The sequence below is a fragment of the Penicillium chrysogenum genome (assembly GCF_028827035.1).
Source record: "Penicillium chrysogenum strain IBT 35668 chromosome Unknown utg000001l_segment0_segment0, whole genome shotgun sequence".
Classification (NCBI taxonomy): domain Eukaryota; kingdom Fungi; phylum Ascomycota; class Eurotiomycetes; order Eurotiales; family Aspergillaceae; genus Penicillium; species Penicillium chrysogenum.
Genome location: NW_026622749.1, coordinates 7,941,672 through 7,955,504, shown reverse-complemented (window position 1 = coordinate 7,955,504; position 13,833 = coordinate 7,941,672). Strand labels below are relative to the sequence as shown.

The window sequence follows — 13,833 nt, the reverse complement described above, 5'->3', positions numbered from 1 at the left end:
CCAGCCAGTAGATCTTATCAGCTACCTTGCGTATTACACTATCGACCGTCTCGGCCGGCGACCTCTATTGCTATGGAGTGCCGGAGCATTAGCGGTTTGCATGGCAGGTCTGGCCGGCACTACGTCACCGGCCGCTGGTGATAATACGGGTGCGCTCGCGATGGCCGTGGTTTTCCTTTACGTCTTCCAATTCATTTCGACAATCGGTTATGCCGGCCTGACCTTCCTCTACGCCGCGGAAATAGCACCTCTTCAGATCCGCGCCGCTGTGAACGCGGTATCCACCGCTACCGTATGGTCTTTCAACTTCCTTCTAGCTCAGCTGACTCCAATCGGCTTTGCGAGGATCGGAAACAATTTCTATATTGTCTTCGCCGTCATCAATGCGTTAATTATACCATCCGTGTATTTCTTCTTCCCCGAGACAAAGGAGCGTTCGTTAGAAGAAATTGATGAGATCTTTGCGCGGTCCAAGAGCATCTTTGACCCGCCCCGCGTGGCGCGCGCCATGCAGCGGAAAAGGAAAATGGTTCATATCGGCGAACCGTCTTCTGAGACTGGGGATAATACCGAATCCAGCGACGATGCCCTCAAGGTGGAATCCAAGGCGTAAGGAGGCATTCTTCTACGCAAGTTCGCCACGGGCAGGTACAACCTTTATTACCCGAACACTTTGTCGGAAGCAGATGAGATTTCCACTTGAATTTCGGCCTTTTTCGGTAATTAAAGATGGTACAATTGCCCTGGGACACACATCAGGTCGGATTTCCTCTATAGGGCTCCGGATATAGCAGACGTTAAATGGCCTTGGTTTTAAGGCATCCATATAACCAGTAAAACGAACTAAATCAATCTGCATAATTCTAGTAGTGAGCTTAGTGCTCTAGTACAGCGCCGTGTGGAGAACAGACAGATGTTGTACACCACTGTGAATATACACAAGGTAACGGAAGCATATGCCGTTCTCCTCGTACAGCTATCAAGCTTTGCTAAGGAAGAACTGATAACACCTGATTGAGTGGGATTATTAGGTCAACGCAAGTTGCATTGGCCTGTCACTGTAACACGAATATGCTGCACGTCCTTCTGTGAATAGGTCGGATCGGCTCCATGGCTTCAATCTATACATTTTAACACCCCCTTTAGACCCGTCAATACCATCCTTGGCTATCAAGAATTTGACTGATTCAGATTCCCGCATGGTAAAATATCTTGGCACCACATTCAGAGGTTTGACATATAAACTAGAGCACACATCTTGCAATCAATTAAATTTAATTCAACCTCGCATAATCTGGAATAGTCTTAAAAATATATTATTGATCCAACCCTTCTGCACTTCTGATCATCCCCTTATCCGGCTCCACGATCACCTCCGAGTTGAAGTCCTCCGTCTCGGGTAGCTCTACATGATACTTTGTGATCACAGCTCCACTAAGTGATACATCTCTGGCTTGAAAACCCAGGACATGCCCACCTGCTTTTCTATCCTCTGACATAAAATGCAAGTGAAGGCCAACCACACTAAATGCTCCCGTGAACGCAGGAGAATAGAAGCCGAAAATAGTTCCCTGCTGTTCCTTGAATGACCGAACACTTTGCCGATGGACAACCTCCGCCAAAGTCTCACGATGATGGTTCTGACGAGGGGCGACTCTATAGGTAATGTGAGGAAAGACTGCGTCCACCCGAATTGCGAAAAAGTGATTGGTTGTGGACGGATAGAGCCTCGCCATTTCACGCATCAAAGTCTCATGCGTCAAATATGGAAGCGTAACGGCTTTCGATGGCTCGAAGAAAGTGACCATAAGAAATGCAGTAATGTCGGACTCTTCAAGCGCGCGAACACCTCCAGTGGATGTGTATTGAAATGCCTGCCCATCGATGATAATGACCTCACCATCAAGCCCGGCAAGAGTGCCAAGTCCATGGTCACCATATCTGAGGGCCTGGAAAACTGGGAGGCCGTCTGCGCAGATACCTTGAACAAGGCTGCTGATAATGGAATATTGATATATTTGATTCACGCCTTCCATGGTTGATAGAAGCATGCCCCAATGACAGATACGTGAGATGAAAGAAACCTGAGAAAGGACACCGATATATATAGCTTTTTTGAATAGACACGCAGACTTCTACATCGCTCAAGCTGGTGACGTGCGTTTTCCCTGCTGTAATCATACATGTGCACGTCATAGCAGGGGGAGGAATCCACAGTATTTCCCATTCCAAGTATGGATCTACCACCATTTTACTAAAATATGGAATTAGAATACCATAAGCAACTGGTATTATGTCTCCAGCGCATGTGCGTGATACATGACACAAAAGTCTACTTAGATCTTACATTGTGGCTTATGCAGACAACCCGAATTGGGCGATGCTAGCTTCGTGGTGGCAAGAGCCATACCGTCGACGCTTTATTGAAGTATATTTGTAAAGAGCTGTCTCGGTGCATACAACAATAGGCCATGATGTCAATACCTGAGGTAACCACGAGATAGTCGAACGAAAAGCTCTCGGATTCCAGCCTCTGGGGGCAATACCCATCTAAGACCTCCACCCTAAACGCTGTCATCACCGGCCACGGACTCATCTGCTTGAACTTTATTACAAGATGCTGATTTCCGAAGATAATCCTCTGTCGAGCGAGGGTCACACAAGCGTCGTCATTGCATCCTGCTTCTACTCACATACCAACTTTCGTGATTATTCCAGGTTCGTACCTGATGGATATAAAACGAAGCACTGCAACTACCTCATATCAATTTGAAGGGATCCATTCTCCCTGACGTTTAGCTATTTGTTTGCCTATAATGTTGTCCAATATGGAATCCGAGAACAAGATATCGGCGATGCTTAATAGTTTTCTTGGTCTGAACGGTGGCGAGATCTTTCACCAGATACTAGCAACCAAAGGCGTTGAATACGTATGTGAGTATTTCATTCCCACCCAATATTCATGTTTTATTTAGTTGCTGAATTCGCATAGTCGGCTACCCAGGGGGCGCTGCCCTGCCCCTTTTTGACGGAATCTATCAAAGTAATAAACTCAAGTTCATTCTATCTCACCATGAACAAGGTGCAGGGCATATGGCAGAGGGATATGCCCAAGCAACTGGAAAGCCTGGAGTCGTTCTCGTGACATCTGGTCCTGGTACCTCCAATTTGACAACACCAATGTTCAATGCACTGCTTGATGGAAACCCTATGGTAGTCGTGTGCGGGCAAGTTGCAACCAGCGCAATTGGCTCCCGCGCGTTCCAGGAGATAGATGTACCCACCCTGGCAAAGTCATGTACTAAATGGTTCACCGTGGTGCAGACGGTGGAGGATCTCCCGTTGTCGCTCGATATGGCTTTCCAACAAGCTATTGGAGGGGGCGGCGGGCCAGCTTTGGTAGCTATACCCCAAGATATCAGCTCTGCTATATTTGACAAAGCAGCACTGGAGAAGGCATGTAAGAGCCTCTCAGTGTCAGAGGCGCCAGTGATCGAAACTCATTTGCAACAACCTAGCCTGGGCATCCTGCAGGATACAATTAGACGGGTAGCGAGTTTGGTCAACGTGGCAGAACAGCCAGTGATCATAGCTGGTAAAGGAGTCCTGAAGAGTGCTGAAGGCACTTCACTGCTCACATCTGTTTCCGAAGCATGTCAGATTCCGGTGGCGACTACTCTCCTTGGCTTGGGATGCTTTGACGAGACAAAGGATGAGTCCCTCCACATGGTCGGCACACACGGAGCTATGTATGCCAATTACGCCGTGCAGAATGCAGACCTCATTCTAGCTTTAGGTGCTCGGCTCGATGAACGTGTTGTCAGCGATTCAAGATCATTTGCGCCAAATGCTCGAGCGACCAAAGAAGACCGAGGAGGCATAGTGTATTTCAATATCGACCCTGATAGTATCGGCAAAGTGGTCGAGGCAACGGAATTTGTGAATGGGGACTTGAGTCAAACGCTGCCTCTGTTGATGCCTCATCTACAGAAGCGGACGCACCCTGCATGGCTCCAACAAATACAAGACTGGAAGAAGCGATACGCCTCCCCGCCCGCGTACGCCGAGAGTGAGACGCAAATCGTTCCGGCACAGATAGTGAGGGAGCTTGATCGGCAGCTTGATTCGCTGCCCACGAAGACAATTCTGTCCACTGGGGTAGGCCAACACCAGATGTGGGCTGCGAGATGTCATCGCTGGCAAGTGCCAAGAACACTCATAACTTCGGGCAGCCTTGGAACGATGGGCTTCGGGCTTCCTGCCTCCATTGGTGCAAAACTTGGTTCGCCAGGGTCGGTGGTGATAGATATCGATGGGGACGGATCATTCTGCATGACAATGGCCGAGCTTTTGACCGCATCACAATATGGTGTGGGAGTGAAAGTGATCGTTTTCAATAATGGAGAACAAAGGATGGTTTCGCAGTTTCAGCAAACCTATTACCAAGGCCGAGTGGCTCACACGCGCTTGCAAAATCCGGATTTTGTGTCCTTAGCAAAAAGTATGGGGTGCGATGCGCGACGATGTGTCTGTCCTCAAGACCTTCGAGGTTGTATTGAGTGGCTTCTGAGAGCGGAATGCCCAGCGCTTCTGGAGATGATCCTGGATAATGAGCCGCCAATGCTTCCGATTGTGCGCAGTGGGGCTTCCTTAGACACCTTCTTGTTTGAATGAGGTTGTTGTATTGCACTTCCGGTACCGGTTGCGCATAATTTGATTTCCTTTTTCGATGATGTTGTTTCGGATGGTATCTATTTGCCTCGTTTCAGTTCACATGTACAATATGGATCTAGACATGCAGCCTATCTGATATAAAGAGCGACCTTCTTGGTTGCAACCTACTTAAAGTAGCTGATTACTGTCGGAGCAAGTTAAAATTGCATCGACCTAGGGGATGTCCTGCTATGTAGTAACCGTCGGGGGCTACGATACTGGAGGGTTATGTACTACTAGAATTGGAAAATCGGGAAGAAGAAAGGTGTGATAATGAATCTATGAAAGGAGGTTGGTTGTATATGAAGCCTCCATGAACAAGAGAATGGCAGACTAGCAAAAGACTCAGCCTGCACATAAAGAGACAAAGACATAAAGACATACAGTAACAGCTTTGTACAATACTGAGGGTTATGTAATAGAGACACAATTTGCTTTCTCTTCTTTAGTTCCCCTCCCACCAAGTGTAGTTGTTAGTTTCGGCAGGAGTGTCAAAGACGAGCTTGGAGCTGCTGTTCATGGGTCTGTCGGGCCAGACGTTGAGCAAGCCATCCCAGATCTGAATGTCTTCGTACTGGACGCTGACGCCGGGCGCATTGTACAAAGCAAAGCCATTGCTGTCCTCCCTGCTGGGATAGATGCGGCCAGTGAGAGCGAAGCGGTCATTGACAAAGACCTCGACGAGCGACCCGTCGACGAATATGTTCATTTCGATCGGTTCGGTCATAGGATTACCGCCATGAATTCCTGCCATCTGGTAGGGCTCGAAGTACCCAGCCAGCGTCGTGTTGGGGAATAGCTTGATCTGGGAGGAATGAGCGCGGTCCAAGACGACGGACTTCTTCGACGGATCATAGTAGATGTTCGTGTACTCCTCTCCACCGGGCGAGGCAGCGACCGTCACACCTGTGACACCTGTGGTGTTCTTGATATTCAGCTTCAATTCATAGGAATTACTGAGAGTGCTGGGCAGGCGGATGTTGCTGGTGTTGCTGCACATCTTCTTTCTACAATGAGACCGGGTGTGGCGAGAGCCACGGCGAAGACCCGCAACTACATCGCTGGCTGGGCGCACGCCTAGGGTGCTTGCAGTCCAGGTGCCATTGGAGTTTGACATATAGCGGGAGTTGCCAGGGATGGCGTCAGCAGGGTTGTGGACAACACCGTTGGTCTCTTTGATGAAGAGCTCCCGGGCCAAGGACAGCGCCCCTTGGTAGCCTTGCTGCGTGATGCCGAAGTCGTTCATGTCCTCGCTTGCCCAGCCGTACTGAATACGGCGGTTGTTCTTAGTGTCATCGAACGAGGTGATCTGGCAGACCATGTTAGTATTCCATCGTTCGAGTAGATCGCATGGTATAGTTATGATCTGATTCTTACCGCATATAGAATACCCCAGTCGCTCGCACCGCCTGAGACAGGGTTGAAGGCAATGCTACCATTCGGACGCGTGGAAATTTCCCCCTCATTCCACAAAGACCACCTCCGGTCGTGGAAGCTGACCTCGCCTCCTTCAGCACCCATGCTGACGAAGTAGCGGTCACCAATAGCGAAAAAGTTGGAAACTTCAAAGTTGAGCCCATATGATCCAGTTTCCTCCAACGAGCCCAAGGTGCTGTTCGCTGCGGGTTCCCACAGAGCACCAAGGAAAGTCCAATTGGTGAGATCAGACGCGGGAGCACTGTACAAGGGCACGCGAGGGCCAGCGCCTTTAATACCGGAGCCAAGGATGGCATAGTAGTGAGGCTCGGACTTGTCTAGTAGTGTGTCCAACTGGGGAAGCAGGAGGTAGAAGGGGTCCCGCCAGCCGGTGACGTTCCAACCGTCAGGTGGGCTGCTGATGACTGGGTTGTCGGCATATTCTTGCCATGTCACTCCACCGTCGGTGGAGTATGCCAGACTTTGGCTTTCGGTCCCATGCAGATAGGGTAAGGTATACGAGGTTGGCAGTTTTGAAACGGACGTGTAGAAGGCGAGAATCGTTCCATCGACTTCACCAGAGATATTGACGGGCTGGGCTGTCCCGGAAAAGATGCCCAGATGGTTGTACATCGGTGGATCGTGGTGGTCGCTAGTCAAGTTGGTTGTACCAATTGACATCGCTTCTCCGTCTTGCCATCCTGCAAGCGCATTGCCGGGGTTGTGGTCAACATCAGTCCAAGTTATGAGGTCACTGGACGTCGCGTGTCCCCACGATATGTTGCCTATATTGATGAGACATTTAGCAATGATCCTCCTAGACAGCTAGGGGAGGGAAACAGTACCCCAGTTGACATGATTGGGGTTAAACTGGTAGTGCATATGATAAATGCCTTCCACCGGGTCGTACATCGGAGCACAAGGGTCCTGGATCAATGGTTAGTAACACTCGGTTCATTTAGGGCTTTTCGGAACTGGAAATGAGACATACATTCATCCACCCTGCAGGGGCTAAGAAATGGGAGTACGGTCTCCAACGAGTGAAAAGGCTATTGTTTCCCATTTTCTCGACCATGTCCTCCGTCAGGGTTTGACCCCATACGGTTGAGACGGTGACACCGAGCACACCAAGAATTGCTGTCTTCGAGGCCATAGTTGCTGTTTGGACTATTCGCACCTCCGAGTGAGGGTTGATAGCGCCTTCTTATAGTTGAAGGGCAAGTTGCTCATTTTGCTTTCCCGGGGTTTCATCGTAATATCTTCGGGTGGAAGCCTAAACCCACGGGGTTCCATGCTCCCCCCGCAAATTACTGAAGGACGCCGATGGGTCGGGGAAGCTGTCTAAGTTTTAGTCGGGGGGTGGAAGCAACTCAATGCCGACCCCACAATCATGCTGGGCTGCTCGCAGCCAATGGCAGTCGGCCGGAATGTATTGGCATTGCAAACCCCCGAGAATCTCCCGAGTCTTCGGAAATTTGCCCCTATTAATCCTATGTTGTAGGTGAAAAATGTCACCCCCATTCTCTCTTCTCATGCTAGTCTCTAGATTTCTTATCTCTTACCTTAACGCACCCCGGTCGCTGAGAAATGCAAAAAAAAAAAAAAAAAAAAAAAACGGCCCAAAGACATACAACATGTCTAAGGTCGTGGTCACCTATCGCCCACGGTTCGAGCATAGGCGGCTCGCGGCTTTAAGCTTATCGACACTAAAGAAAACCCATAGATATCTTAATAAAAGCACTACTGAAGGTCAATTTTAAACGGCTACGAAAGTTTCTATTCAGTAGGTAAGAGAGACGGATTAACACTTTAGATACTGCCTCTTCCTATAACTTTGACTGGACCAACCAGTTTGATTGATTGATTTATGCTTCTAATACTGTGTCTAGAAGGGGAAAGGGGAGGAGGGGAAAGGTTGACATACATAGGATATCTTTATGTGCAGACTGAGCTTTGATAGTTTGCCATTCTCTTTGTTAATGTAGGCTTATATACAGCCTCCTATCAATATTTCGTCTTTTTAAGTAAATGTTGAGATTCCATAAGTGGCTGAGATCAAATATAGCACATGGAACCATACCTACCTACCTACCTACCTACCTAGGTGACCAACCTACAGGTAGGTAGATCACATTATGTCAATTACTCCGCACCTTGGTCAGCAAGGCTCACCACCAAGACCTTTTGCGGATTCCCCTGGAATCTAAAACAATTATAGCCTCATTCCGATAAAATACATGAGAACTGGACCGCCCAACATCTTCCTCTAGACTGTTTTACATCCAAACCAACACCGGCAATCATTAGCGTCCGACGACAGCACAACGCTGAATATTATCAGTCCACCCCCGCCTTATCCACGCGTTGGAAGAAAAAGAAGTCTGCATCAGCCGACAATTTCCGCAGAAAATTGGCCTTCCAAGCTGATGTCCCGAGCCCGTGCTCTGCACCCTCTCTTTCGTTCTTGTTTTCTTCAAACGACTCGCAATAATACCTTTGCATCCTTAACAATGACCCAGGCAAAGAACCAGGTCATCTACGCTCCTTCAAACGAAGCTCCACGCGGCGTGAAGTCCATATTTCTCGCTGGCACCACTAGCAAAGTCGACAACTATGACTGGCGCGAGCGTCTATCCACCGCCCTCTCCGACATGTCTGTCACAGTCTACAATCCGTACCGCCCTGATTGGGATAGCTCGTGGCGTGAGGAAATCGACTTTGCTCCTTACCGCGAGCAGGTGGAGTGGGAACTCGAAAAGCAGGAGAAGGCGGACATTGTCGTTATTTACTTTCACCCGGCTACCCAGGCGCCCATCAGTTTGCTCGAGTTTGGGCTCTGTGCGCGGGTACCAGGTAAGGCCATCATTGTTTGTCCCGAGGGGTACTGGAAGAGGGGGAATGTGCAAATTACGTGCAAGAAATATGGGATTGAAATGGTGAACGATGATGATGGGCTGAGAGAGGCAGTTGTGAAGAGGTTGCTTGCTAGTTTGTGACTCCCTGGCCCGAGCCTCTGAAGGGCGAAACTAGACGTTGAAAATAGCGGATCGATTGATGCAGAAACGGTCGACATACCGGTCCGTTTAAATGAAATACATAGGAATTTGTTCCTCCCCATCCACCAAACAGACCAAGGTGACCTGCCTGGTGGCTTAAGCGTAGACCTCCCCGGCATAACACAAACAATTCGAAGTGGTCGCAGATAGATTCCCCAACAAGCTTGCGATATCGAAACCATTCCTATGGACGGCCGGGTAAACTAAAGACAATTTTAGCCGATTCTGGGCCGAGATATAGTCCGTTACTACTGATCCTAGGAGGACATTTGTCAACCGGTAGAAGCTACCTAGGTAGTATCAAGGAGTTGTGATCAAAATAACATGCCTGCAGAAAAAAAGTCAGTATAGGAGGGGAAGGACATGTCATCAGCTTAGGGGCGCCAGGATATCTAGGTGTAGAGTAGTGGTGTTCAGAGTATTCTGGCAGAGTAGGCTTTTCCTCCGTACCGAGAAATTTAGTGTTAATTCATTTCTATCGAAGACATTCAGAGTTTACGTCGTACAGAGTTCATTGGGTAATTCTACTGTGATCCGCAGATCTGCAAACCACTAGCCATTTTCAAACCCAGTGGTTTGGAGTCCGATCCTCCCGATCATGTCTAAGATGGACACCTTAGATCATGAGACGCTCGACCTGGTTCTTGATAGCACGGATCTGAGCAGTCAGGTCACTAGCCTCGTTGGTAGTGATAGAGGCAGCAATCACGGGGCGGGAAACACCAGTAGCACGGCCGAGAGCCATCTTGCTAGGAACATAAACGTAGGGAACCTAATATACCTGGTTAATCTAGGTTCTCGGCGCAGGCTTCTTGCGTATTCGACTCACGTTCTTATCCTCAGCCAAAAGAGGCAAGTGAAGCACGATAGCAAGAGGGCTAGTATCCGCGGCCATGATGACAAGTTCACTAGTACCCCGGTTAAGGGACTTGGTGCACTCGTTAGCGCCCTAAGAGGAAGGTTAGCTTAAGCTCCGGAATCAGATACTGTGAGGCTTAGGCTAAGAACTGGAGCGTACCTTCTTCAACTGACGGTAATGAGCGGCTTGCTGCACAAGGTCGAGGAGGCTCTGGGAGAGGGCCTCATCGGCGATGGGCCACGCTGCGCTAGTATCTTCGGCCATTGTTGTAGTTGGAAATTCAAAAGCCAAATCTTCAGAGATGGCTCACTCGGTGGATCACAGCCGTGTATTAATTCAAACGGAGAATAAGTGGTATATAAATTGAAGATGATCGAGAAACTTTTCGAGACCGGACAAACCACACCGCCTGCTGGATTTGCACCGCTTTTTGCACCCAGCGCTCACCGCTTTTGTTTTATTGGTCACTTCCCCTGATGAGCCATGGATAGGCATCGTACAGAGGATCAGACCAAATCAAATGGTTGGTTCTGCTCAGGTTCAATGAAGACTCACTTATTGTCTTGCATTCAGCCTTTTCGTACCAACAAGACTGCCAGGGCAGGCTTGGTGGATATGAATAAGCGACGTACGATGCCCGGTGAATCCCAGGTGTAGTGATGGAGCAGAGCAATGGTCAACGCCTAGGGGCTTTCTTGGTTCTCGGCTTAGATCTAATTTATACAAGTCGAAATCTTCAGTCTATGAAAGGTCATATTCCTATCCGGACTGGATGGTCTCGATGCAGGGATGTAAGCCCAAATCAATATATACAAAGAAATGCGTCTCATGCTTGTTAGCCATACATTAATATACAAGGATCCAAACAGCCCCGTCTCCAACACTTGTTTTCGATGAGTAGGTAGTGAAGAGATACTTTTATTCAGCCACCTGGCCACAGAAAGAGACACGCCGGTCTTGGTACCAGCCACAAGAACAAATCCGCCATCCATAAAATACAATGCTCTAAAAACACAGGCTGTGAGAGGCGGGATTAAAAAAACGAGTAAAGAAAACAGGAACCTCTATGATATGTCGTTTGAATATGATGACCAAAGCCGAACACTCGAGGAGAGAGACTCAATGTGGGGATGTCGTTATGAAGAAAGAGATGGAAGGGAGAATGTTGAGGACAATCGAATGTAGATAGGTCGATTGCGATGGTGAACGGATAGGAGAAAGAATTTAAGCCACAGCCTTGTGCTCGGATGGAGGAGGGGGAGGAAGCTGTTTTGAACGACTCGTTAGCAAACACGTTTTGGCAAAACGGATCAATGCGAGGGCAAAAAGTTCATACCTCGAGCTTTGTGTTATCGGCCATCATGCGCTGGAAGCCAATACCAACACCCTCGATCACAGCGAGGAAGACGGCACACATGATAGCGGAGTTGCGGGCGGCCTTATAACCACCACGGATAGCGAGGGAACCACCGGTGAAGAAACCAGCGATGATAGCATTATAAGGATCTTCCTTCTTGCGAATTCCCTTAATCGAACAGTCGTAGATACTGAAAAGTCCTCCCCAGCAGCCGAAGTTACCACCGAGGACGGGCGCGCGCGCCTTAATAGCCGTGAGAGCACCTATCCGGCGCTCACCGTAGGGACTGTTGCGGAAACCCTTAACACCGTGCCAGACGGCACCACCGATAGCACCCATGCAGAATGCACCACCGAAGTCGCTGAGTGCAACCCAGGGGCAGGGATCGCGCGAGTGATCCATGATGTGTGAATGAGTCGGGGTATGAGTCGGGGATGTAAAGGCGGATCGGCTGTATAGAGACGAATTGCGAAAGGTGCGAGGGTATAAGTCGAAGACAGGCAAAGAAGCCCAAAAGAAAACGAGTTGTGAAAGATGTGAGGGTAGTGGAGGTTGAAGATTGACAGGCCCACGCGATAACAAAATAAAGACGGAGGACTTTTTCTTTTCCAGGCCGGGGTGCACGTGACGAGGCTCCGGTCGCCACCGAACTCTTTGAAATCTACGATGTCCTCCGCGTTTATTATTATCTTCGCCTTATCATTCGTTCGGGTTAGGAATCCCCGGATTCCCTGCCCAGGGACGAGAATATCTCGGCCACTGGTCCCTGTATGATGTCTCAAGGCCGTCAGAAAATTTCTTCGTGCGTCACTTTGATAATCTATTATACTGATGGCTCTTTGGTTGTCATAGGTTTAGCAATTGCTGTAGGAGCTTGTTACATAGATAATTTGCAAATACACCAATTATGCTTTGGGACTGCCTCGTGAGTTCTGTAGTTATTACTTATCTGGCCTGGATAGAGCTGCCACTGTGCCCCCTTATCATCCGCAGCTCCCAAGAGCGTCGTAGCTGATGATTAATCATCACACCCAACGATCGAACTTCCCACGACTCCTAATCTAGCCATACAGAGAAGTGCAAATCCGATTTCACCAGTTTGTACTCTTTCATAGTCTTCGACCCCGTCGCAGTCTTCGACCCCGTCGCTATAACGCTAGCTTAGGAAATCGGTTGTCTATTTTAACTGGACCTTCTCACATTACATAACTCAAATATAGATCACTACTGTCACCTAGAAGAGTTTACCCCTCAGCCTTACCCCGCAACCTACTCTGCGACCGTTTTTGACTCGCAGACCCTACTAAGAGTAGCCTTCTGTTCGGAATTTCTTAGTCGCTCTTCGTTCCAAAACCATGGCTGAGCAGACCACCGGTCTTACTAATTTATTCGGAGGATTGAGCCTCACTGGCGAGACGACTGAATTGATTGGATCAGCCTCCAATTGCCCAAGATCAACTCAGCAAGCTATGGTGGAGGATATTCGGACGCTGATACAGTCCTGCGAAGCTACTTTGGCACATGCGCAACATATCCAGACCTTGGTTGAAAGCACAAACACTCCAAGCTACCAGGGCATTGTGGAACTGGGCTCCCTAAGAAGAAGAGTCACCGCTCTCGCAGGTATCACAGATACGTTCACCGATGCAACCGAACGCTCTATCATAGCTTACATCACATCGCTTATTGGTCCAGGGACACTAGTGCAGAAAATACTATCCCATTTTACTAACGAATTGAGTAGCATCACCCGCGATATTCTAAATAGCACCAGCGATGACAACAACGTTCTACAGGTGACTTTAGAGATATATTATGATAATGCCCTTAATGCTTCTAGGACCCTACATTCTGATAACTACTTTATTCCACTAGGCGAAGCTAATCTTGAATAGCCCTACGACCCCGACTTCGAAAGCGAGGACTACTACGAGCATAAAGATCGCATAGCCATTGACGATAGCTATACTAAGGCCTTTCGTGTACGATACAAGCACCAATCTAAGAAGAAACGGCAGCAAAGGGAAGAATAGATCAGGTTTTGGATTCAGGCGCTAAGCAAATGTCCCAACGGGCCCACACTATTCTATTCACCAGCAAGTCATCTTCCTCATTGTCAATTTGCAGAAGTCCCGCGATACTTGTTTAGAGCGTTCGACTATAAAAGCTCTGGCAAAAGCGACCACTATATCGTAGCTTCCTCCAAGAGCATTTCCGCAAAATCATATCGCAGCAGAGTCGACCTCCTCTCAAGGACGGCAGGGGAAGTCACACGAATGCTTTATAGTCACCTCACTAAATCGTGTTTTAGGGGGAAAGATACCGACAACCTAATATCGTGGAGTAGTTCTCTACTGTTTGTGATACAATATGCGATCTGGAGATGCCATAATTCTCACCACGGTGACCCCGCTAAGGTTGAAATATGCATG

At 48.6% G+C, this 13,833-nt stretch overlaps 8 protein-coding genes across 8 annotated transcripts; 4 read left to right on the top strand and 4 right to left on the bottom strand.

The window, feature by feature from the left end:
• Positions 1–100: 100 nt before the first annotated feature.
• N7489_003131 (uncharacterized protein) lies at positions 101–613 on the top strand (the record flags this gene model as incomplete). Its single annotated transcript, XM_056708886.1, has 1 exon — positions 101–613. One exon carries the CDS (start codon positions 101–103, stop codon positions 611–613), a length of 513 nt encoding a protein of 170 aa, XP_056573188.1.
• A 703-nt stretch (positions 614–1,316) lies between these two features.
• Positions 1,317–2,036, bottom strand: N7489_003130 (acetolactate decarboxylase; the record flags this gene model as incomplete). The annotated part of the gene is made up of 1 exon (XM_056708885.1): positions 1,317–2,036. One exon carries the CDS (start codon positions 2,034–2,036, stop codon positions 1,317–1,319), a length of 720 nt encoding a protein of 239 aa, XP_056573187.1.
• Positions 2,037–2,828: 792 nt separating this feature from the next.
• On the top strand, positions 2,829–4,674 carry N7489_003129 (thiamine pyrophosphate-binding protein; the record flags this gene model as incomplete). Its single annotated transcript, XM_056708884.1, has 2 exons — positions 2,829–2,934; positions 2,993–4,674. 2 exons carry the CDS (start codon positions 2,829–2,831, stop codon positions 4,672–4,674), a joined length of 1,788 nt encoding a protein of 595 aa, XP_056573186.1.
• A 484-nt stretch (positions 4,675–5,158) lies between these two features.
• Positions 5,159–7,282, bottom strand: N7489_003128 (glycoside hydrolase family 32 protein; the record flags this gene model as incomplete). The annotated part of the gene is made up of 4 exons (XM_056708883.1): positions 5,159–6,022; positions 6,091–6,914; positions 6,975–7,056; positions 7,121–7,282. The coding sequence occupies 4 exons, from the start codon at positions 7,280–7,282 to the stop codon at positions 5,159–5,161; spliced, it is 1,932 nt and encodes a 643-aa protein (XP_056573185.1).
• A 1,357-nt stretch (positions 7,283–8,639) lies between these two features.
• Positions 8,640–9,125, top strand: N7489_003127 (nucleoside 2-deoxyribosyltransferase domain-containing protein; the record flags this gene model as incomplete). The annotated part of the gene is made up of 1 exon (XM_056708882.1): positions 8,640–9,125. One exon carries the CDS (start codon positions 8,640–8,642, stop codon positions 9,123–9,125), a length of 486 nt encoding a protein of 161 aa, XP_056573184.1.
• A 676-nt stretch (positions 9,126–9,801) lies between these two features.
• Positions 9,802–10,308, bottom strand: N7489_003126 (uncharacterized protein; the record flags this gene model as incomplete). The annotated part of the gene is made up of 3 exons (XM_056708881.1): positions 9,802–9,957; positions 10,015–10,134; positions 10,204–10,308. 3 exons carry the CDS (start codon positions 10,306–10,308, stop codon positions 9,802–9,804), a joined length of 381 nt encoding a protein of 126 aa, XP_056573183.1.
• A 960-nt stretch (positions 10,309–11,268) lies between these two features.
• Positions 11,269–11,803, bottom strand: N7489_003125 (uncharacterized protein; the record flags this gene model as incomplete). The annotated part of the gene is made up of 2 exons (XM_056708880.1): positions 11,269–11,310; positions 11,381–11,803. 2 exons carry the CDS (start codon positions 11,801–11,803, stop codon positions 11,269–11,271), a joined length of 465 nt encoding a protein of 154 aa, XP_056573182.1.
• Positions 11,804–12,756: 953 nt separating this feature from the next.
• N7489_003124 (uncharacterized protein) lies at positions 12,757–13,434 on the top strand (the record flags this gene model as incomplete). Its single annotated transcript, XM_056708879.1, has 2 exons — positions 12,757–13,197; positions 13,297–13,434. 2 exons carry the CDS (start codon positions 12,757–12,759, stop codon positions 13,432–13,434), a joined length of 579 nt encoding a protein of 192 aa, XP_056573181.1.
• Positions 13,435–13,833: the final 399 nt, after the last annotated feature.